Source organism: Schistocerca americana, chromosome 2, assembly GCF_021461395.2.
Source record: "Schistocerca americana isolate TAMUIC-IGC-003095 chromosome 2, iqSchAmer2.1, whole genome shotgun sequence".
Lineage (NCBI taxonomy): Eukaryota > Metazoa > Arthropoda > Insecta > Orthoptera > Acrididae > Schistocerca > Schistocerca americana.
This window is the reverse complement of record NC_060120.1, coordinates 713562147-713587630: the sequence shown is the minus strand read 5'-3', so window position 1 is coordinate 713587630 and position 25484 is coordinate 713562147. Positions and strand designations below refer to the sequence as shown.

The 25484-nt window shown below is 42.0% G+C and overlaps 1 protein-coding gene across 1 annotated transcript in view; it reads left to right on the top strand.

Moving 5' to 3' along the window:
* The window catches only part of LOC124593751 (A-kinase anchor protein 9-like), a 505072-nt gene that overhangs the window by 20649 nt on the left and 458939 nt on the right, over positions 1-25484 (top strand). The window contains exon 2 of the mRNA XM_047132086.1: positions 20102-20248. Within this exon, the coding sequence (XP_046988042.1) occupies positions 20102-20248 (147 nt within the window). The remainder of the gene's footprint in view (positions 1-20101; positions 20249-25484) is intronic.

The window sequence follows — 25484 nt, the reverse complement described above, 5'->3', positions numbered from 1 at the left end:
CATTCCAATCCCGGGAGCGGAAAGACTTACCCTAGGGGGAAAAAAGGACGGGTATACACTCGCGCGCACACACACACGTATCCATCCACACATATACAGACACAAGCAGACATATTTGAAGACAACACACTGTTGTTCTACATATCATGAACAATTTACCAAACCAGCAATTAAGAGAAAATATACATTCGTATAATACGAGAAACAGGAAACACATTGATGTACCTTTTCAACGTTTAACTAAGTCTTTACAAAGCTATCCTGTAGTAGGTTCCAAATGTTGCAATAAATTTTCTCTCTGTAAATTCGATTGTCCTATTGAAAATATCAAGCCAAAACTATATGAGTGGCTGGTCGAGCATTTTTTTATTCCCTTGATGAATTTCTTGATTGCAGTCGAAAACAAATAATATTATGAACTTTGGCTGCTCCCGATATACTATATTAATTATTTCATTAGTAGTTCTAGCTACCTATTTGTTAGTAGCTAGTAATAATATTCAATATTTCATTAGCAGTTCCAGTTACCTATTTGTTAGTAGCTAGTAATAAGCATTAATCTGTTTTCCTCTGCACAGTTGCAAAGGGCAGTTATTATAATCTGATGTAATATTTCTTTGTATATAATATGTTTTCCTGTCTTGGTATTCTGTATTCTGACTTTTTCCTGTATTTTGTACTGGTACATTCTGATTGATTTGGTTGTACTGCCTCACTTTGTGTGTTGTATCTCCTGTCTATTGACTATTTAGAAAACTATTGTAAAATTGTACTGATAACTCCTGCATATAATTTTGTTGATATTTTGTAATTTGACATTGTCTATTGCTTCTGTAAGCTTAATGACAATAAAATATTATTATTATTATTATTAATGCCACTAATGCCACATTTACTGCTATTAATCTCACAACTCTTCCCCTGCTCTCGTGGCTTCCCTACATTGATAATCCCATGATTACCTTTCTGACAGTGACCACTTTCTGGTGCTCATTTCGTTCCCCTCCTGCCGCCAGGCAGACAGGTCCCCAGATTGGGCAATCTGCAGGGCTAATTGGCCTTTATATATAGTCTGATGTGCACTTCAACACCTCCCTCTTGAATTTCTTTGATGCAGCTGTGCAAGGCGTCTCTACCGCTATTCTTCACACTGCTGGCACTGCTGTCTCCCAATCCACAGGTCTCCCTTGTCGTCAACCGGTACCATGGTGGACCAAGAATGTCGTAGTCGCTATCCAGGACCACTGATGGGCATTACAGCGATTTAAACAACACCCTTCACAGACCAGTCTCCTCACTTTTGAGTGTCTCTGTGCTAAGGCTTGTAAAAACGAATGCTGGGAGCACTATGATCCTCCCTGGGGACATATGCCTCTTCATCACAGGTTTGGTCCAAACTCTGTAGCCTTCTGGGCCATCAGCCACCAGCCAAAGTCAACTGTCCAGGGTCTTAACCTCCAAGGTGCTCTGTGCAGTGATCCATTGGTCCTTGCAGACCACCTCGCGACACACTTTGCGACAGCATCGACATCTTCTTCCTATCCTGCTACCTTTCTCTGGCTGAAACGCAGAGTTGAACAGGCCTTCCTCTGTTTCATCTTGCACCATGCTGAGCCCTTTAATGCACCCTTCAGTGAATGGGAATTCTTGATGGCTCGTACCTCTTCATGAGACACGGCCCCAGGCCCGGATTCCACCAACAACCAGATGATCCAACATTTGGACGTTCCCTAGAGGCTACATCTCATCAGAGTCTTCAACTGCATTTGGCTCATGGGTGCTTTTTCATCACAGTGGTGGGACAGTATAGTTATCCCTGCCATTAAGCCCGGGAAGAACCTAACGTCTCTCGATAGCTACTGCCCAATTAACCTGACGAATGTACTTTGTAAACTGCTCGAAGGGATGGTCTGCTTCAGATTATGTTGGGTACTCAAATCTCGGAGTCTTGTGCCCCTGTATCAGTTTGGCTTCCAGGCAGGATGATCTCCAACTGACCATTTACTCAGTTTGGAAACAGCCATCTGACAGGCTTTTAGTAACCACCGGCACATTGTTGCGGTCTTCTTTGACCTACATAGGGCATATTACTTAACTTGGTGCCATCACATTTTACGAGGGTAATCCCAAAAGTAAGGTCTCCAATTTTTTTGTAAGTACTGAACTCTGTTTGTGTGGCAGTTGGTCACACTGTTATGAAGAGTGCTTCACGCACTTTGTGTGAACATGCGCACACCGTGCTGGGTCGCTCAGTCTTGGCTTGGCAGCTGTTGAGAATGCTGCTCCCGTTGGATGTTACTGCCAAGTGCGAATTGCACACAGTTATTTGGTTTTTGAATGTAAAGGGCACTGCGCCAATCGAAATCCATCACCAATTGACGGAAGTGTATGGATAGTTGTGCATGGATGTCAAAAATGTTCTTAAGTGGTGTAGAGAATTTGCAGCTGGTTGGACCGGTATTCATGACGAACAAAGATGCATCAACAGAAATGTTGAAAAATGTCGAAAAATAGCTAAATGTTCAAGCTGTAAACTGATGTAAACCATTGTAGAAATAAACTATGTACTTATAAAAAAATAGGAGACCTTACTTTTGGGATTATTCTTGTAGTTAGACTGGGGCTTCTGTGGACCCCTTCATATTTTTATCCATGACTTCTTATCTCACCAGCTCTTCCAGGTTCGAGTTGGCACTTCACTCAGCTCCCCACAGATTCAGGAGGACGGTATCCCACAGGGTTCTGTGCTAAGTGTCACACTCTTCCTCATAGCCATTAATGGGCTTGTAGCCTGTGTCAGGCCTCATGGTTACCCCTAATTGTACGTTGACGATTTTTGCATCTGGTATAGCTCCCACTTGGTGCCAACTACTGAGTGCTGTCTCCATTCCACCATCCAATGGACCTCTGCGTGAGCCACTTTACATGGCTTGCAGATTTGTCCCTCCAAAACATGGGTTATGCATTTTTGTCGTTTACTCACAGTAAACCCTGATGCCGAACTGTATTTAGGCGATCAGCTCCTCAATGTTGTATCATAGTCCTGTTTCTTGGGCCTTATTTTTGATAAAAAGCTGACATGGCTGCCCCATATTCACCACATAAAGACTACAAGCATGCAGAAGCTTAATGCTGTCCACCTCCTGGCCCACACATCTTGTGGTGCAGACCGTACCATTCTTCTCCATCTTTACTGTGCTCTGGTCTTGTCCAGACTATGTTATGGTAGTCAGTTGATGGCTCAGCGGCTCCTTCCACTTTGAAACTGCTTGACCCTGTTCGCTATTGTGGGGTGTGTCTGGCTATTGGTGCCTTTTGTACTAGTCCTGTTGACAGTCTCCTCACAGAATCGGGTATTCCCTCTCTAGAAATATGACAGAACCAACTCCTGATTTCTTATGCAATTGCCCTTCGCCAACTCCCTGACCATCCCGTGTACCTTGTGTTCTTTGCCAATGAGGGATGTCTCCCTCCTGACACCTTCCCACGGGTGGGATTACAGGTTGGCATGCGTCTCACTTCCCTCTGTCAGGATCTCCATCTCTACTGACTGGAATTCACCATGTGTCTTTCCTCCCATCCCCCCCCTCCTGGATGGTACCTAGACCATGGATTAGGACCGATCTGTTCCAGAGTCCTAAGATCTCTGTCACCCTAACACCATTCATTGTCGTGATCATGTAGTGTGTTCACAGCAGAGCTTCTAGCCAGTCATAGAGCCCTTCATTTTGTTTCTCAAGCCCCCATCCACAGTGTTTTAATTTTTTGAGATTCATGAGCAGCCTGCAGGCTATTGACAGATGCCACTCTCGTCACCCTTTGGTCTCTGCTATCCATGACATTCTCTTTGCCCTTGGCTACGCCCCCTGCTCAGTTGTCTTTCTCTGGGTCCCAAGTCATGTGGGCATCCTAGGGAATGAACTGGCTGACCATTTGGCTAGAGGAGCAGATACTTACCCCCCATTTTCTTTCATGATTCCAGCTGTAGATATGCGGATCTATGTCAAATCCATCTTTGCCCAAAAATGGAACTACATCTGGTGCACTACTGTTCACAGTAAGAAACTCTTCACAATCAAGGATTCTGCTGCAGTTTGGTGCTCTTCCTTCCACTCCTGTCGGAAGGAGTCCACCATTTTATGCTGTCTATGCATTGGTCATACCAGGCTCACCCATTGTTTTCTTCTACGTAATGAACTGCCCCCACAATGTGGTCGTGGAGCCTGACTGACGGTATCCCACATATTGGTGGAATGGCCCCTGCTTTTGGCCTTTCGTGCTAAGTATAGTCTTCCTGAGTCCTTAAATTTAATATTAGCAGACTATTCACGGGTGGTTGATCTGGTCCTAAGTTTCCTCGATGAAAGTGGTTTTTATTTCCAGATATAAGGTCTTACTTTACTCATGGAGCTGTGGCAGAGTGGTTGTGGTTGCCATTGCTGGCTCTCTTTGTGTCTTCTCGGTCCGGGACACCATGACCACTCCCCCATCGAAAGATTGCTGCTTTACGCCCTCTGGTTTTCCAGTTTGTAGATTTGGTCTCACCTTTTATGCCTTTTACTGTGTGTGTGTGTGTGTGTGTGTTTTTGTGTGTGTGTGTGTGTGTGTGTGTGTGTGTGTGTGTGTGTGTGTGTGTGTGTGTGTGTGTTACCCTCATTATTTTATAATTTGACTCTTCTGGCTATATCTGTCCACTTTTAACAGACCCCCTTTCTTCTGTGTCTACCTTCGAAATCATGCGACTGATGACCTCACCGTTTGATCCCATAAACCCTCTCAATTAATCAATCAATCAGTGTAATTCAGGTGCTCATGTAACTTAAATAGTAACTCTTTCTGCCATTCTGCTTCCAGTATATCATATGTCTTCTTCATGTATACTACGATATGTTGCGTGAAAGACATTTTTTATATATACCACTGAAAGTCAGTAGTAATTAAAATTTCATTTTTATCATCTTAATTGTTAACTTGTGTTGTGTACTGGATGATGCCATGACATTGCCTCCACAGTATTAGCTATATACACTGAAGGAAAAAAATCATGACACCAAAGAGGAACTGTGCATGTTTCTCAGAAAATATGTCTATTCCAGTTTCACACCAGTCACTTATGAATGGTGCTAGTAGTGCCACTATGAGTGCACAGGTCAGGTTTGTTTCAAATCTATGTTGTAACAGACATAAGTGTTAGTTACCTTTGAGATTGTATGTAGTGTGTTGATGTTAGCCAGGAAAGCCTTTAATGTGACAAGGATGCCATTACCTACATGTCACTGAGTTTGAATGAGGTTGTGTAATAGGGCTATGAGAAACTGGAAGTTCCTTCTGCGGAATTGTGGAAAGGCTTGGCAGGAATGTAGCCACTGCACATGGCAGCTGGCAGCAGTGGTCACGAGAATGTACGGTCGTGAGAGGAGCAGGCTTTGGATGGCCACATGGCACTACCAAGAGGGAAGACCATCCTGTTCAGCTTAAGGCTCTAGTACATTGTAATGCATCTGTAGCAGCAGTATGAACAAGAGTTGGCACCACAGTGACACAACGATTGGTTACAAATTTCAAGGACAGCTCCAAGCCAGACATCCTGTAGCGTGCATTCTACTGACCATAAACCATCACCATTTGTGACTTCAGTGGTATCAAGTGAGAGCTCATTGGAGGGCAGAGTGTATGTCTGTTGTGTTCTCTTATGAAAGCTGGTTCTGAATTGGTGCCAGCATGGCAATGTGTTTGTTAGGAGGAGGTCAGGTGAGGGCCTGCAACCAGTATGAGGTGCTAGTCACAGTAGATCTACACTTTGAGTTATGGTCTGTGATGTGACTTTGTGTGCCAGCAGGAGCACTCTCCTGGTTATCCTACATACCCTGAGTGCAAATTTATAGGTCAGTCTGGTGATTCAGCCTATTGTGCTGCCCACTCATGAACAGCATTCCAGGGTGTGTTTTCCAACAGGACAGTGTTCGTCCACATACCAGTGTTGTAACCCAGGGTGTAGGTTGCAGTAGGTCCTGGGAGATGAAGAAGCTTGCACAGGATAGGGTAGCATGGAGAGCTGCATCAAACCAGTCTCAGGACTGAATACCACAACAACAACAAGCAACCCAACATGCTCTACAGATTGTCGACATGTTTCCTTGGCCTGCTCGATCACCAGATCTGTCTCGAGCGAAGCAAATTTGGGATAGCATCAGGTGACAACTCCGGTGTCAACTACAAACAGCATTAACTGTCAGTCCACCACAAGCAGCATTAACTGTCATAGTATTTACAAATCAAGTGAAACAGGAATGGAACTCCATCCCACAACCTGACATCTGGCACCTATACAACACAATGCATGCATATTTTCATGCTTTTATTCAACGTTCTGGTGATTAAACTGGTTATAATGTACCATCATTTCACATTTGTGATTGTTTATCTCACACTTACTTTAACCTGTGATCTTGCATTGTTAATCACTTAAATATGTTCCCGTAAATGTATTCCAGGAATTTCATTACTCTACTCTATTTTTTAATGTTGCAGTTTTTGCAGTCGGTGTATTTGACATACATTGTAATCATAGGCATGTAGTTTGTACTACTTCATGCTGGAGAGTCTGCCAGATGACAATGAGTAAACAAAATTGCAGCAAATAAAGTTTTATTTAATAGTAGCTTTTAGTGGTATGTATAAAAAAAATATGAAGTAAAAATATTATTTATACAAAATTGTAGTGTGTTTAGTAGAGTTAAAAGTAAAAACGTTTTTATGAGATAAAAATGTAACAGGTGCCCAGTATCTCTGACAGAGGTCTATGTAGGTTTTGACAGTGGTAATGTACAGAGATTGTGTTCAAATTGCAATGTGAAGAAAATAGTTTTAAAGATGTTGCTGAACGTGTCATCCATTTACAGTAATACACAGCTGGCTTATTCTTGTTAATGATTGTGTAACACACTCAAAATAACCAGGGGTTTCATGATTAATTGCTGCAGCTTCAGCCAAACAGGCAACCAGCTCTTCTGGAGTATCTGTCTGTGTCTTGTATACCAAATGTTTCACCTCCCCCACCCAGCCTTCCCCTCCCTGCCCCCCTCCCCCACAGAAGGAAAGCCATAGGAATGCGGCCAGGAGAAAGTTGTGGCAACAGTACTTGCTCACCCCTCCCACTCCAACATTTGCGAAAAGTTTTTCTAAATGTTCTGTGACATTGATGGAGAAGCACAGTTGGGCCCTATATTGCTGGAATCATAATCATTGCGCGACTTTTTGTGGGACATTCTCCAACATTTCTAGTAGTACTTAACAGAGAAGGATTTTGTATACAGTAAATATTATATTTTAGAATGGACACTTGCACATGTATCTGTTGTCACCTTCAGAACTTTCATATCCATTGCTTAGAGTCAGACATGTTATGACATGTTGTTGGCACCTATAACACTAGAAAATGATCTATAACACCAGATTTGGTAAATTGTGTAAAACATAGTAAACTAAATACTTGTTAATTAAGCAGTAGCCTTTAACAGATTCATGGCTGTGGTACACTACACAAAGAAAATGATTGGACTACGGGATCTTGTTTCATGAAGACGGTGTAATAAAACATGCCGAAAATGTTTTTGTGATGAATTTTTGGATGTGTATCGTTGTTTAACACAAGAAAAACAGTGTTCAATATTCCACATCTTATTACGGATATTCTCCGCCAAAAAAATTATACGTGTCTTGTGTAATCCGGGGAGCTGCTTCTTGATGCTGCCGTAGGTTCATTTTGATGTTACTGCATTGCCACAAGGGATTTATGTAATGGTTTAAATAAGTTTCAGTACTTCTTGTTCACAGAGAATTTTATTTCGCACGCTAGATGTTCGGCAGCGAATGTACAAAGTCTGACCACATGCTGTTGATACTAAATTCGGTCCAAGACTGACCTATGATGGTGTACAAATCACCTCTGTTTATATGATTTTGAACAGTTACTGTCATTGTTATGTATTGAATTTTGCATATTAAGAATTAAAGTTTTTACATACATCTTCCCAAATTACATAGAAAATTTCATGTAAAAACAGTGAATTACTTCATACAAAGACAGGAAAGAATCTGTTTTTATTAAGACAATATATTTCATTTATTTGCATATATTATTTTACTGACTTAAAGGAAAATTATCCTGTCATTTTCAGGTGAACTGGGCGATTAGTTTCATTGAATGAAAGGCTTAGATTCAGTTAATTAAATTTTGTATGATAAAATTTTACATTTCTATATGGTCATAATTACAGTTCAATTAACTAGAACCAATTAGAACATTAGCATGTTTGATTCTGACTGAAAAATCATTCCTACCATGTGCCTGTAGTTTGTATTGTGTATGTAAATTATAATGGTACATTAGGTTTTAATCCAATATGTTTCCTTCATTCTATGTACTGGTGAGGCCCGATGTAAACATTGCCAAAACAAAAGTTTAAATTTGCTACATGAAGAATCTTCAGTGTATCACAATATTCAAAACCAGATGATCAGAAACATGCCTCCTTTATTCTGTACACTGGTGGGAGATGATCAGAAACATGCCTCCTTTATTCTGTACACTGGTGGGACACAATGTAGACAATGTCAAAGCAACAGTTTAAATTGGTGTAAATTATTAATATTAAATATATGCCCTCTTCAGGAGAGAGGAGACGAGACTGGAATAGGATATAGGATCCCAAAAAGGAGTTGTGGTATTACAATGGCCATCATTTCTTGAAATGTGACACAATTTATAACCTCTTCTCTGAAAATCATCATCGAAAGTGGCGCAGTGGTAAACAAACTGCACTCGTATTTGGGAGGATGACAGTTTAAATCCTCATCCAGTTACCCAGATTTAAATTTTCTGTGATTTCCCGAAATCACTTAAGGCAAATGCTTGAATGGCTCCTCTGGAAGGGTGTGACTGATTTCCTTTCACATCCTGCTCTAATCTGAGCTTGTGCTTTATCTTCTAATGGCCCCGTTATAGATGGAACATTAAACATTAGTCTTTCTTCCTTCCCTGAAACTTGTTCTACATACAGGTGCCATGTTCCTTGACTGTCACATCCTCCCTCTTCATAACTGAGGCTCATATCAGCTAATTCAGCCATTAAGTACCTGTTAACAGAAACTTTCATTTAAACACAACATAACATCAACAAATCATAATGTAATTGTTGATCCATGGATGGTCACAAATAGTAGTAATGAAATTTGCCCTTCCTGTCAGTAAGATGTAATTGTGTTGCAGATCATATTCCAGTGTCAACATTTCTCTTACAAAGCAGTCTAAACACATTTGAATGTTGGTTGAAAGGAACTCCAGCATCAGAGCCTTCACGGACCTGTAGCAGGGAAATGATGCACATGTGATATTTGTGTCATGAAATAGAAGTGTTTCTTTTTATCTCACTTAATTACTGTACAACTATGTGTACATAGTATTTTTACATGTTTTATATCACATGAAATTAATGAGACAGATTAGAATGACTAGGTTACATGCACAGTCCTGTAAAATCATTTTTACTTTGCACAGTACATGAATAGGACAGAAAAGTGCTAATACCAACATGAAGTCCATTTCATCAGGCACTATATAGTGGCTTATGGAGCATATATGCAGTTGTTGATGTACATATGTTTGAATCACTTATTGTTACTTGGCTTGCACAACTGATATGAGGTTTGTATGGTTACACTTCATTTAAGATGAAAAAATCTGCGTTTACTGGCAGAACACACATTTTAAGAGATGAAAGAAGGGTCACAAACTTCTAAAAATTCTTCGACAATTGGGACATGGATGAACCATGATAAAGATTGGCATATGTTCATGTAAAAGCAGCAGGCCTAATGTGTCTTCATTGTTAAAAAAGAAACACACTTGTTAACTGTGTGGTGATCCAGATGACTGTAAGAAGAAGATAGGAAATATGTAGATGTTTAGAACAGCTTTATTTGTGTACATCAATCTTGGAACAGCTAGCATACAGTATGGCCTTGGCCATTGACCATAATTGATATGGAGTGAAATGTTTCCTGCGTTCTACTTCAGATCCTGTTCTTACTTCGGTGCTTTGTCTTAGGAACAATAAAGAACTGAAAGATAGAAACATTAAATTAAAACCAGTAAACCCAATACACATTGTGTGGCAAGTGGTAAGGGATCCTAAGTACAACATTAGGAAGAGTAAAAAATGAATGTATCTCCTTCACTACTCTCTTAACAACTTTTCTTCCTAATAAGTAATTTAGTTACTTTGAAATAATACTGTCCACTCTTTTCTTATTTTCATCTATTTCAACTTTTTGTGTTGATCTGTGGCTAAGTTGCAGTGGTGACTGAGGTTTGTGTTATTGCACGTTTGCCACACACACTTCTTTCTGTGCATTTTGTGTGTCGTACTTGATGCAGCATTGAAATTTACCTTTGAGAAACCACTTAATTATTATTTTACCACTTTGCTTCTTCTTATTAATTGTACGAAATCCAAATAAGTGCTATGAAACTTTCTGAACTACTTCTTATGTGTGAATTGCACGCGTTATTGCAGTATGAGATTTATTAAATGGCACAATTAAAATACTCAACAGATGTTATTAATTTCATCCTGAAACCAGCAACTGCTTTAGTTGCTTAGTGGTAAGCACATCATAAAGGAAACAGTGTTGCCTTTGTTACTTGCCTCAGCACAAGGTACATTAGCATAGAGAGCTGCACCAAACCAGTGTCTGGACTGGATTTATGAACCCAACAATATTAGCAACAACTGTGAATCCATAATTAGTTAGTCATAATATTGTAGTGATTACTTTTTCAGAGTTAATCAAGGTGTCATTTGGTAGCTGTTTGTATGAGCTATATTCTTAGAGGTGATTTTTGGGCTAATGCAGGATGTTATCCTTTCGGAACAATTACAGTATGTTTCGTTACTGGTCTGATGCTATAAAGCAATTTTTGATTTGATAAGTCTTATTGTTAGTAATGACTGTCACCAGATTTAACAATCATTCGGAGAGAAGTAGTCTAGTAAGCATGGGCCCTAAAATACATACCTTAAGAGGTATGAGCACATAAGTCTCTTCTACTGCAGGCTCTTTGCTTTCCATATTGTGAGAGGTGGTAGTATAGACCAAAACAACCACAAAATGTCCAGTAAACATGGGCTCTAAAAAGCATACCATAAGAGCTGTGAGTATTTGTTTATCTTCGCTATTGTAAAACACATCTCTTTTCCTGAACAAATGTTCACAGCTCTTAAGATATGAATTTTAGAGCCTATGTTTACTAGACAATTTGTTCTTATTTTAGTCCACTCTATCTCATCCAAAAATAAGGAGAGCAAAGAGCTTGCTGTGGAAGATACGTGTTTTGTAGTAAATCTTATCATACGTATTACACAATTTTAATATGAATTGGTCAGTTACTGTTACTCATTTTTGTGTCAGACAGTCCTACGAGTGCATTTATGCAAAATCATGCTAGTCTAGTGTGCATTGTGGCCTGTTTTGTGTTGTTCTTGTGTGTGAATTGGTTTTTCTTTGATTCCCATAATTGATGGTGTTACATTTGTTTACTTTTGTGAGAAGCTAAAATTCAGAAAATGTAGAGAGGAACTAGTGACAAGTGAATCTGTGAAATGTGCACAGGTGGCATAATTACTAAGAGACCCTCCAAAAAAAGCAGATATATGGGTTTAAGTACCAGGGTGGTAACAAAGTTAAAATTTAGGACAGAAAGAAGGCCAGCATCAGTCATAAGTCATATGTCTTTTATATTGCATTGCAGATCTAGATTTCAACTGACAATGCAGCTACCATTAGTATGTTCTAAGTAGTCATGTAGACTGAAAATAATTATAATGACACATTCCAGTCTAACTCAGGCATGTACAAGTTGGGTTAATTCTAGTACATGGCCAGCTTAGATTTGAATGTGTCATAATAATTACATTCAGTTTACATGACTACTTATAATGCACTGATAGCTGCAATTAAAACTTAGATCTGCAGTGCAATAAAAAAAAGGACAGATGACATTAAGACCAATACTGATACTCTTTCTGCTCTGGATTACATCGTGGTCTTGGGGCACAAGCATTGTCATGGAGCCAAACATGATGAATTTTTAATTTGTTACAGATGCTCATCATAATGTATATTCTGCTAGAAAATTAAAACTTGAACCTCATATTGATTGATGACATTCTGATCTCGTGTGCTATGATCAAAGATCACACCTTGTACTGCCTTGTTGGCAGCAGATGGCCAGTCGGAACAGGCCTAAGACCTAATTCTTGAGTGGTATTTACATTTACCACATATATACATTTTTAGGACTGCTATGCCATGATACCTTGTTGCACTTTGAGTAGCTTTTCAAGTATTATATCATTTTAAAAGTTTGATACAGTTAACCATCCATACAGTACTCTGCTCAGATTTGGCTCTTTTTTTCCCCATGTTCTGTGGATCATATTCAGAACAACTTGTCACTGTGTGGAATGTGTAAATAGGTTTACAAATAAGATAAATTATCTGTGTGAAAATGTGATTGCATACTAGCCATTTAATCTTACTCACATCAATTCTCTCAAGATTGCACTGAGAATGAGCTGCAGTTTTTGATCATTGGTACCTCCTGATTTTTAAGACTGGCTCTCTTGATTTTGGATTTTTGAAGGTGGAGGTATGCATCTGTGAATAAAAGTACACACTGAGTGATAATTTTGTAATGCTTTCTTCACTGAACTAAGTAATTACATGTAGAGCAAATGTTGCTAAGCACAAGTGTTTGAGAAGATGATGTGATTTTCATTTCAAGCTCCAATCAGTATACACATCAAAGAACAAGGGTTTAGATTAATAACTAGGCCATTCCAGTCAGGCATTGCCAAAAACAAAAATTTGGCAAGGCTTGCTTACACAGATCCCATTACTGCACAGCAACTCTGCTAATTCTGGTATAACACAGCATTCATATTTGGGGGTAGAGTTAATTATAGGTACATTAAATGATACTACTAAGACATGCATTGTTGGCTACCAATGAATATTTTGTTCTTCTTTAAAAACTGTCCCTCATTAGTAGCTAAACTTCTAGTGCTTGCAGAAAAGCTATTGCAAATGTATGTTCTTAAGTATAATGGTTATCTTTCTGGATTAAGAAGGGTGACTCTTTATGAAGATTTACCTTGTTTATAGCATTGATTCAGTGAAGTTAGCTATTGGTTTGAAGAGGGATATATTACTTAGAGCAAATTTAATTGAGGGATAAATTTACTGAGTAGCATTAGTTACAGTACTATGTTCTATGAAAAGGACCCTGTAATACACGACAATTAATTTAAACAGTGGAAAATCCAAGATGGAATAATGACAGTATTATGAAAAGGATAGTTGCTACTCACCATAGAGTGGATACACTGAATTGCAGGTAGGCACAACAAAAAAACTGTCAGGCAAAGCTTTCAGACAAGCAAGCCGTCATCAGAATTAGACAACATACTCACACACACTCAAGCAAACACAACTCAAACACACAACCACAGTCTCTGGCTCTCAAAGCCAGACTGCAAGCAGCAGTGCATGATGAAGAAGCAAACTGGGGGTGAGGAGGAGGCTGAGGCAGGGAGGGAGAGGGATAGCAGGGTAGGGGTGGGGAACATCAAAGTGCTGCTTCTGGGAGCATACAGAGACGAGGTGGAGAAAGGGTAGGGGAACTGGGTGCAACAGGAGGTTAGAGGGAGGGTGGGGGAGGGGGAGGCAGCAGAAAAGGAGAGAAGCAAAAAGACTGTGGGTGTGTTTGTGGAATAGAGGGCTGTGTAGTGATGGAATGGGAACAGGTAAGGGGATAGGTGGATGAAGGACAGTGACTAATGAAAGTTGAGGCCCGAAGGGTTTCGGGAATGTAGGATATATTGTAGGGAATGCTCCCATATGCACGATTCAGAAAAGCTGGTGATAGTCAGAAGGATCCAGATGGAACAGACTGTGAAGCAGTCATTTAACGAAGAACGTAGTGTTTGGCAGCGTACTGAGCAACTGGGTGGTCCAACTGTTTCTAGTACATAGTTTGTCAGTGGTCATTCATGCAGAGAGATAGCTTACTGGTTGTCATGCTGATGTATAATGCAGCATAGTGGTTGCAGCTTAGGTTGTAGATCACTTGACTGGTTTCAGATAGCCCTGCCTTTGATGGGATAGGTGATGCTTGTGACCAGACTGGAGTTGGTGGTGATGGGGGGATGTATGGGGCAGCTGTTGCATCTAGGTCTATTATAGGGATACGAGGCAAGGGGTTGGGAGCAGGAGTTGCATAGGGATGAATGAGGATTTTGTGTAAGTTTGGTGGGTGGCAGAATACCACTGTGGAAGGGACAGGAAGGATAGTGAGTAGGATGTCCCTCACTTCAGGGCAGGAACAGTATGTGAGATTGGATTCTGGCTTGGGATATTTCGAGAGGGACTGCTCGTCACTACAGATGTGATGGCCACTGGTGGTTAGGCTGTTTGTAAGGGACTTCTTGGTATGGAATGTGTGGCAGCTATCGAAGTGGAGGTCGTGATGGTAGTTTGTAGGTTTCATATGGATGGAGGTACTGATGAACCCATTTTTCAGACTGTACCTAACTGCCTTACCCTCTCCCCACCTCATCCCTGTCTGCTCCCACAAGCAGCACTTTACTGTCTCCCCACCCCCTCCACTCTGCTATCCGTCCCCCTCCCTGCCCTAACTTCCTCCTTACTACCTCCACTACCCAGTTTGCTTCTGCCATGATGTGCTGCTGCTCACAGTCTGGCCTTGGCATTCAGAGGAGGAGGAGGAGGACGAGGAGGAGGAGGAGGAGGTGGTGGTGGTGGTGGTGTGTGGGAGGGGGGGGGGGGTTGGCCTACTGTTGATGAATGCCTGTTTGGTTGAAAGTTTTGTTTGACAGTCTTTTGTTGTGCCTATATACAAAATCTCTTCTTTATGGTGAGTAGCAACTATCCTTTTCCTAATATTATCATTGTTTCATTCTGAATTTTCCATTGTTTGATTTTTCCTGACAGCTTTTCCTCCATCCCATAACCCAGTGCTGTTTTCTTTTGTTGCTATTTTCTAACACATACTATATTCAGTGTCCTTCCTGTATCCTCTTCTGTACTGTGTTTCATTCGTCACTTTCCAGACTGCACTGCATGCTCTACTTATGAGCCACATTGTATCAGCCATCTTGGCCATGCACAATTGACAGCTACAGGACTGTGCTGATTGTTGGTGCAGCATCTCATGTCCCACATTATTCCCACCATTACCATTAATCCGAGACCTGCAAATTAATCACTCTTCCTGCATCACTCTTGCATATTTTCAGGTTTTTATTTTCAGTACCTTCCTGTGCCGCATGAACTGGTATCTCACACTATCAATGCCTCCCCACCACCTACTCCTTCTCCTCTCTGTTCCAGTTGGCACATGCTAACTTCACCTAATCTACTCACATCTGCTGTCCCCCTTCACACTTCTCCACCTGCAGACCTGCAACCCACATCACAATCTTTTTATTTACTTCTTCTTTTTCTCATAGTGTTTTAATGTCAATTTCATATAGTTTTCATCTTTTACTATCTGCTTACTTCCTCACATGTCATATTGTTTCTCTGTACTTCATCCATTGCATCCAACTCGTGATTTTTCCCACATGTTTAGATGTATTTTTGTGAATATTTTCAGACTTATTTCTGCATCATTTACATATTTTTACGCATTTTTATTCTACATCATGAATCCTTGTTCCTGCCATCTGTGTCAATACAGAAATGTTTCCTTATCTGTATCCAGAACCCAGTTCCACATACTTTTCCTCCATTGTTGCTTGGCTCATGGAATCCCTCCAAATAGCCTTACTGTCAAATTACATGTCTCCAGCTACAACCCCTCCTTCCATAATGACCAGCATCTGTTCAGATTCCGCCAGCCCTTAACCCACACCAACATAGTCCCGCAAAACCATGTCAGTCAGTCCCAAACCTCCTCGAAATACCTCCTCTTTATCCATAAAATTTCCTGCTATGCAGTCCCAAATTCTTATATCCCATATCAAACATTGAAACTCCTGCCCTCCAAGAACTAGAGCAGCATGCACAACCCAATCTCAAAAAAAACTCTCCACCCTGTTCACTTCCTACTTTCACCACTGACTACTGTTATCCTCTTCTTCTACAATGACCTTCAAACCTCTCCCACAGTCTCTCATAACTGACAAACCCTGCCTTGCAGATCTACTACATTTACCCCACTCTCAAAACCTTCCTTCCACCACCATACTGGATCCAGAACCTAAATAGACCCAAAACTCAATCATGAACCTTTTCTCCAAAAGCCTTAGCCCTACAGAAGTATCAGTCCCTTCCAAAGGACTCACCTTTTACCCCACTCCCAAATCCAATAATGCAGTACTTGATAAAGATCTTCTCTCCTTTTCCTGTCCTTAAAGTAGAAATATTTTTCTGCTACCAACTCTACCAATCAGACTCAACCAAAGACCAATGTTGAATGCTGCATGACTTAGCGGACTCCTCCATCCAGCTGTGATCCACCCCCACAGCCCCTAAATCACCCTCTGTTAACTTTCCAGAATTTCTTAACCTCGAACCTGGCATCACCATCATTCCCCAAATCCCTCTGCATGCAAAATAACCTTACATCTGACCCCAGGAACCACAATCCACTACCTGAGAACTGATCCTGACCTTATAATCCCACCTGCTGACAAAGGATCCACCACTGTTGTTTTGAATTGCCAGGATTATCTGGTAGAAGGGTTCCACCAGCTTTCAGATTCATCCACCTACAAACTGTGCCACAGTGGCCCCATTCCAGATATCCAGGAGACTCTCCAGAGTCTCTTCAAATCCTTAGGCCAGTTTCAGAACCTTTCCCTGGAGTCCATCTCTCTCTCCTTACTCCTACCACTTCCCTCATTCCTACCGTCTGCATGCTACCTATGTTTCATAATCCCAACCACCCAGGATGCCCCAACGTGACCAGATACTGTGCCCCCACTGAGAGAGTCTCTGCTCTCAGAGACCAATGTCTCCACCATATTACCCATGACCTACCCTCCTATATAAAGGATACCAACCATTTCCTCCACTGACTTTCCACAGTTCCTGTGCCATTATCACAGGATGCCCTGCTCATCACTATTGATGCCACATCCCTGTACACTAACATCCATAATGGCCATGACTTTGCCACTGATGAACACTACCTTTCCAATGCCTGATGGATTCCAAACCAACAACCTAGTTGTCATGATCAACTATATCATATCCACAACTACTTCTCTTTTGAAGGCATCACCTACAAACAAATCCAGGGTACGGCTATGAGAACCCGCGTCGTACCATCCTATGCCAGCCTAATAATGGGCCATCTGGAGGAATCCTTTCTGACCACCCAGAATCCCAAATGCCTCATCTGATTCAAATTCATTAATGACATCTTCATGATCTGGATTGAGTCCCTCTTGAAATATACCAAGTGTCTCACTGAGGCCATCACCCTAATTAGCTCCCCAACTTTGTACAAAAACGGACCTCCTGTCCCTTTTCTCTCCAGCCACCCACAACTTCCCAAAGTCTCTCCATATGGCCACAGAGGAGCATTCCCCTCATAACTCAGTACCAACCAGGACTGGAGCAACTGAATTATATTCTCTGTCAGGGTTTCGACTACCTCTTGCTGTGCCCTGAAATGAGGAATGTCTTACCCACTGTCCTTCCCATCCCTCCCATAGTGATATTGTTATTTACACAATATCCTCATCCTACTCCACTCCTGCCCCAACCACTTGCTTCATGGCTCTGTAATAGATGTAGATCCAAGTCCTGTCACATACATCCTCCCATCACCACCTACTTCAGTCCGGTCACAAGCATTACCTATCCGCCATCTGTACAAGCTAAACTGCAACCACTGCACCTGTAGAGCAACACCTCCAGCCTATTACCCATGACCTACCCTCCCATATAAAAGATACCAACCATTTCCTCCACTGACTCTGATACTCTACATGGCCATGGCAACCAACAAGCTGTCTGTCCTCATGAATGGCCATCAACAAACTGTTGCCAAGAAACAGCTGTCATGAATGATTGCCAACAAATTGTGGCCAAGAGACAGCGGGACCACGCAGTTGCTCAGCACGCTGCACAACACTGTGTTCATCATATCTATGAAGCTTCACAGTCTGTGCCAGCTGAATTGTTCCAGCCAACATGAGCTTTTCTGAATTGTGTAGGTGGTTACTCTCCCTACAATATGTCCTACATTCCCATAACACTCCTGGCCTCAACTTTCGTTAGTCATTGTCCTTTACCCAACTATCCTCTTCCCTGTTCCCATTCCAGCACTACAGATCCCTCTGTTCCACAAATGCACCACTGTCTTTTTAATACTGTCCTTTTCTGCTGCCCCACCCCCACTTCCCTGCCCTCCATCTAACCTCCCGGCTGCATCTAGCCACCCTACCCTCTCCCCACCTTATCCCTGCATGCTCCCACAGGCAGCACTTTACCATCCCCCACCCTACTGTACTATTGCTCCCATTGCCTGCCCTTGCTTCCTCCTAACCCCAACCACCCAGTCTGCTTCTCCCTGTGTGCACTGCTCACAGTCTGTGTTAGGCCACCAGAGACTGTGGTCTTGCGCGTGCGTTTGTGTGTGTGTGTGTGTGTGTGTGTGTGTGTGTGTGTGTGTGTGTGTGTGTGTGTGTGTGTGTGTGCGTGTGCGCGCACGAGCTTGCTTTTGTGTGTATGTTATGTAATTGTGATGAAGGCCTGATTGGCTTAAGTTTTGTTTGACCTCAATTAATTTGTATTACATGCTTTTTCTCGTGGAAAATTTTAAGTCAGCTCAGTGGGTCATCCTGGAATATAACACTATATGACATTATGAATTAAAATTAGACAAATCATTCTACATTTATTTATTTTTGGTTTTTGTTTCACCTATCAGACAACATTTGCATATCAAACAAAGATTTGTTTGGGCCTGTCATCAGTTCTGTTGTGTACTCCTTCCAGCTAAATTTGCTATAAAGTTTTTACCCCAAGAAGTTACCCTTCATGTGTAGTAGTACCATGGAGAGAGGTGAAGCTGGCTCGTCCTATAATGTCAACTAAAGACAGCTGTAGAGCAAGAACAGCTTGCCAAATTTTGTAGACTCACCTGTGATTGCTGCAATTCTAGTCTGCTGGTTTTATGACATCAGCTGGTCTAATTGTTGCCTGCGGAAAACATGTACATATAGTACATAGTATAGTTGATTAGCGATTGCTAAGAGCTTGTACTATGTATGCCATTTTTTTATAAACATATGCCATGTGTTTGGATGTTGTTTGAAATTTTGCGTATATATCTGTGTGGTCTTTGCTCTGTTGAAATTTTTCATCTGGGGATAAATAATACATTTAAGTGGAAATTAAAAACTGCGTTTTTTGTTTTCTTGTTGGTGTGAAGAAATTTAGTATTTTTGTTGATATTTATATAATATTGAAAGTGTGTGTTCTTATGTATCCCATGGGCTCCAATAGTTTATCATAGTGAGGTTAAGAAGTTTTCAGGACAAAGTCTTAGCCAGCTGCTGTGGGCGAGCTGTTCTAGGCGCTTCAGTCCAGAACCCCGCTGCAGCTACGGTTGCACGTTCGAATCCTGTCTTGGGCATGGATGTGTGTGATGTCCTTAGGTTAGTTAGGTTTAAGTAGTTCTAAGTCGAGGGGACTGATGACCTCAAATGTTAAGTACCATAGTGCTCAGAGCCATTTTACAAACTCTTAATTTCACAGGTCTAAAAGCTGTTTGGATTTTATAAGATTAACCATATGTTATTGATAAACATCTATTTGTGAAGAATCCACGTGACAGACCATCCTTCATATTTCATTTTGGGCAGTAACTTTCTTGTAGACAATGCACAATGCTGTTGCAATGCTTTTGTGAAGAAAATCATGACTGTGTGTCAAGTTCCATCTTTTTACATGTTAAATGATACATATGTAGTTATCTTTTTTCTGTTTTGGTATTTTCCAGTTTGCCGCATTTTTGAAGAAGAAACAAGCTTCAAATGCTAAGAACAAGTCGAAAAATTTGGAAAATGTGGGTGAAAAGGCAGAGAAAGAAAAGAAAGAGACTTCTGGAGAGCTTTCAGAGCAGTCAATAGCTGAAAGTTTTCCTATGGTAAATAAATTGCAGCCAGTATATAGATATTAAGGTTATGGATTTTGCGTATAAGAAGGGTTTTTAGTGTGTGATCCTTATTTCAGTTTGCCTTTGTGGTGTTTTAGATTTCGATTTCTTAGGCTACACAAACTACTCTGTATGGCTACAAAATTAATGCTTTGTAACTTCCCTCCACTTTAAAGGATGTATCCTATAAGATCTGAGGGTTATTCTTTGATCTGGAGAGTGAGACGTTGCAACATAAGCTTTCTCTGCAGACGTGTTAGTAAGCAGACTCTCAATTTTGAGTATATGATGTGGTTTTTATGAAAAGTGGCATGAGCAAATATGCTTTTTCTACAAGAAAAGAGGTATCAAATAGTAGAGAGAGAAATAGCCACAGATTCAAACTTATTTATTTCTTGAAAACCTGCAGCACATACATGCCTTCCTTTCCACTCCTCTCCCCCCCCCCCCCCCCCCTCCTCCCCCCTCCTCACACATACACAGAGGAAAGAAAAGGTGTAGGGAGAGAGTCATTTAATATTTTTGCTAATGTATCACAAATATTTCTGTTGTTCACTAATGGAGAGAGCTGAATATTACCTGGTGGAAGGCTAATCTTGTGCAGTACAGACAGAAACCAACTGACAGATACCACTGTTTGAGAACAACCCCTTTATCATAGAAATGTATTCAGGGAAGTGGTAGAGTAATTTGTCCAAATGTAATCACAGTTAAAACAAAATTTTGTTGCATCATTTTACCTTGCATTTGACTAATGGCATTTGTAGACTGTGAAATGTAAATATCACAACAACAGAAGATCCAGGATGGAATGTAATAGTATAATGAAAAGGATTGTTGCTACTCTCCATATAGCAGAGATGCAGAGTCGCAGATAGGCACAACAAAAAGACTGCCATAAAATGAGCTATTGGCTAACAAGTCCATTGTTGGAGACTGAACATACATGCACACACTCACACAAATGCAACTCACATACACATGACCATGATCTCAGACTGCTGAGGCCACACTGCGAATAGCAGTGCATGATGGGAGACACAACTGGGTGGTGGGGGTAAGGAGGAGGTTGGGGCAGTGAGGGGAGAGGGAGAGACAACAGAGTAGGGGTGGGGGATAATAAAGTGCTGCTTGCAGGAGCATACAGGGACGAAGTGTCTCAGAGGGTTGGGCAGCTAGGTGCAATCGGGGGTGTTAGCACAAAAGCAGAGAGATAAAAAGACTTTGGGTGGGTTGGTGGAATAGAGGACTGTTTAGTGCTGGAATGGAAACAGGGAGGGGGTTAGAGGATAAGGAAACAGACTAATGAAGGTTGAGGCCTATAGGGTTATGGGAACGTAAGGTATATTGCAGGGGAGCTCCCACCTGTGCATTTCAGAAAAGTTGGTGTTGATGGGAAGTATCCAGATGGCACAGGTTGTAAAGCAGTCATTGAATTGAAGAAAATTGTGTTGAGAGGTGTGCTCAGCGATGGGCTGGTCTGGCTGTTTCTTGGCCACAGTTTGTCGGTGGCCATACATGTGGACAGACAGCTTGTTGGGTATCATGTTCATGTATAATGCAACACAGTGGTCACAGCTTAGCTTGTAGATCACATGACTGGTTTCACAAGTAGCCCCATCTGTGTTGGGATAGGTGATGCTTGTGACTGGACTGGAATGAGGCAGAATACCATTGTGGGAGGGATGGGAAGGATAGTGGGTAGAACATTCCTCATTTTAGGACACGACGAGAGGAAGTCAAAACCTTGGCGGAAAATGTGGTTCAGTTGCTCCAGTCCTGGGTAGTACTCAGTCACAAGGGAAATACTCCTCTGTGGTAGGACAGTGGGACCTTGGGAGGTGGAGGGTGACTGGAGAGATAAGGGACCGGGGATCAGTTTCTGTACAAGGTTGGGAGGGTAATCCCTGTTTGTGACAGCCTCAGTGGGACCCTGAGTGTATTTTGAGAAGGACAACTTATCACTACAGATGTGAAGGCCACAGGTAGCTAGGTTGAATGGAAGGGACTTCATGGTATGAAATTGGTGGCAGCTGTCAAAGTGGAGGTACTGCTAGTGGTAAGCAGGTTTGATATAGACAGAGGTGCTGACATAGCCATCTTTGAGGTGGAGGTCAACATCGAGGAAGGTGGCTTGTTGGGTTGAATGGAACCAGGTGAGTGAAGTGAATGGGTACGAGGCGTTGAGTTTCTGGAAGAATGTTGATGGGTTATTCTCACACACAATTCAGATCACGAAGACGTCATCAGTGAATATGAATCAGGTGAGGGGTTTGGGATTCTGGGTGTTAAGGAAAGATTCCTCTAGATGGACCATGTATAGATTAGTAAAGGCTGGTGCCATGCGAGTGCCCATAGCTGAACCCTGGATGTTTTTTGTAGGTAATGCCTTCAAAAGAAAAGTAATTGTGGGCGAGGATATAGTTGGTCATGGCAACTAGGAAGTAGGGTGTGGGTTTGGATTCCATCAGGCATTGAAAAAGGTAGCATTCAATAGCGGTAAGTCCATGGTCATTAGGGATGTTAGTGCAAGGGAAGGTGGCATCAATAGTGATGAGCAGGGCACCATGTGGTAAAGGAACAGGAATTATGGAGAGTCGGCAGATAATATGGTTGGTGTCTTTTATATACCAGTGTAGGTTGCCTGTAATAGGCTGAAGGCATTAATCTATGAGAGCAGAGATTCTGTCAGTGGGGGCACAGTAACTAGCCACAATGAGGCAGCCTGGGTGATTGGGTTTATGGACTTAGGACGCATGCAGAAGGTAGGAGTGCCAGGTATAGTAGGAGAGAGGAGAGTGATGGACTTGGGGGAGAGATTCTGGAATAGGCTTAAGGATTCGAGGGAAGACTGAAGAGCTTTCTGGATTTCTAGAGCGGGTTCACTGCGGCAGGGTTTGTAGGTGGTTGAATCTGACAGCTGCCGGAGTGCTTCCAGCAGTTAATCCTTGTGGTTCAAAACAACAGTGGTGAAGCCTAACTACTGTCAAAGGCTCCATCACCACCTACTCCAGTCTGGTCACAAGTATCATCTATCCTATCAAAGATAGGGAAAACTTTGAAACCAGTCATGTGATCTGCAAGCTAAGCGGCAAGCACTGTGCTGCATTATAGATGGGCATGACATCCAACAAGCTGTCTGTCTGCGTGATTGGGCACTGGCACACTTGGGCCAAGAAACAGCCGGACCACCCCAGTGCTGAGCAAGCCGCTCAACACAACATTCTTTATTTCAGTGTCTGCTTCACAGCCCCATCAACACCAACTTTTCTGAATTACTCAGATGGGAACGCTCCCTGCAGTTGATCCTACTTTACCGTAACTCTCCTGGCCTCAACCTTTGTTAGTCTTTGCCCTTACCCTCTAGCCTCTTGCCTGTTCCCACTCCAGAACTACACAGTCCTCCATTCTACTAATGTACCCACAGTCTTTTTACCTCTATCCTTTTCGACTAACCCTCCATCACCCTCTGTCTAACCTTTCGACTGCACCTAACTGCTTGACCCTCTCTCCACTTCATCCCTGTATGCTCCCGCAGGCTACAGTTTATCATCCTACACCCCTACCCTGCTATCCCTCCCTCTCTTTGCCTCAGACTCCTCCTTATCCCCCCCCCCCCTTCCCCCACCTGATTGCATCTCCCATCATGCGCTGCTGCTGGCAGTGTGGCCTCGGCAGCCTGAGACTGCAGTTATGTGTGTTAAATGTAAATAACACAATTGCTACTACAATTTGTGTCCAATGGCTGCTAAGAAGACAATGGCTGCTAAGAAGGGGGAGAGTTTAATCCTATAAAGAAGTGAACTGCGAATACCATGCACAAACTGTTAAGGCAAGCTTGGATTTCTTCATTCTTCTTTATTCTAAAAGTCGTATCCTAAACTCCAATCCTCAGTAGATATGCCATTCACTTTTACTGTTTGCAGTTCTCCTTTTATATGCACAGATGCTATTATACTACACTGCCTGACAAAATAAGTGAAGCACCTAAAAGCGGAGTAGGAAATAAAATGACACTTCAATGCTGAGTGGGTTATTTCAGTGATTATAGTATCTAGTCAGTTTTACAAAGATGAGCCAGCTTGTCAGTATGACGCATCCTCTATAGCATTGATGCATGCACTGATTTGGTTGGGAAGGATGTTAAAAAGTCATTATGTCACCTTCTGAAGCAAGATGGCCCACTACTGTTGTAACTGTTCATTGATTTCCTGTATACTGGGACTGTGTTGGAATTGACATCTAACCTGGTCCCACACATGTTCAGTTAGGGACAGATTGGGGAAGCTTCGTGGCCATGGGAGTGACATCACACAGACGGTTCATAGACACACATGCCTTGTGTGGGCGAGCACTGTGCTGTTAAAAACGACACCTTGATACTGTTACATGAGGATGCAGGATGTCTGCGGTGCACCATTGTGCTGTCAGAAAACCCTCAATCGCTACCACCTATGCCCTAACTCATACCCGATGGCTCCCTACACCATGGTGCCAAGAGTAACACTGGCATCCCTCTCTAAAACATGGAAAAAATGGAACGTCTCCTCAGGTCGCTGCCATATTTGCCGATGAGGATCAGCCAAGGTGCCGAGCGGTTCTAGGCGCTACAGTCTGGAGCCGCGCGACCGCTACGGTCGCAGGTTCGAATCCTGCCTCGGGCATGGATGTGTGTGACGTCCTTAGGTTAGTTAGGTTTAAGTAGTTCTAAGTTCTAGGGGACTGATGACCACAGATGTTAAGTCTCATAGTGCTCAGAGCCATCAGCCAAGGTAATGCAGAATGATGATTCATCACTGAATGTAAAGCGATGCTATTCATCAACACCCCATGCTTCCCAGTCAGGCCACCACTCCAAACGCAGCCATTTCTTTTGTAATCTTCATGGTAGTCTGTACAAGGCACTGTAGTTCCCAGATCTGGATATGATCAGACATAATGTTGCAGGGAGTTCATTGCTTATTTTTGAATGAAAGATGCAGTCATAAAGTGGTTAGTGCCATACATCCTTGCCACACATCCTGTAGAAGTATGACGCAAGTCGTTATAAATCCTTTTAAATTCTGATAAACACTCGATCCATTTGAAAGGTTGGTGTGTTGTATAGGTACATAGAAATCGATTTAATTTGTGGAAAAATCTTTTGATTGGATCCCCGCGGGGATAGAAATGTGCATTCCTTCGTGGTCTCTCTCCAGATTCTGTTGGTGTAATAGGGAGCATTGTC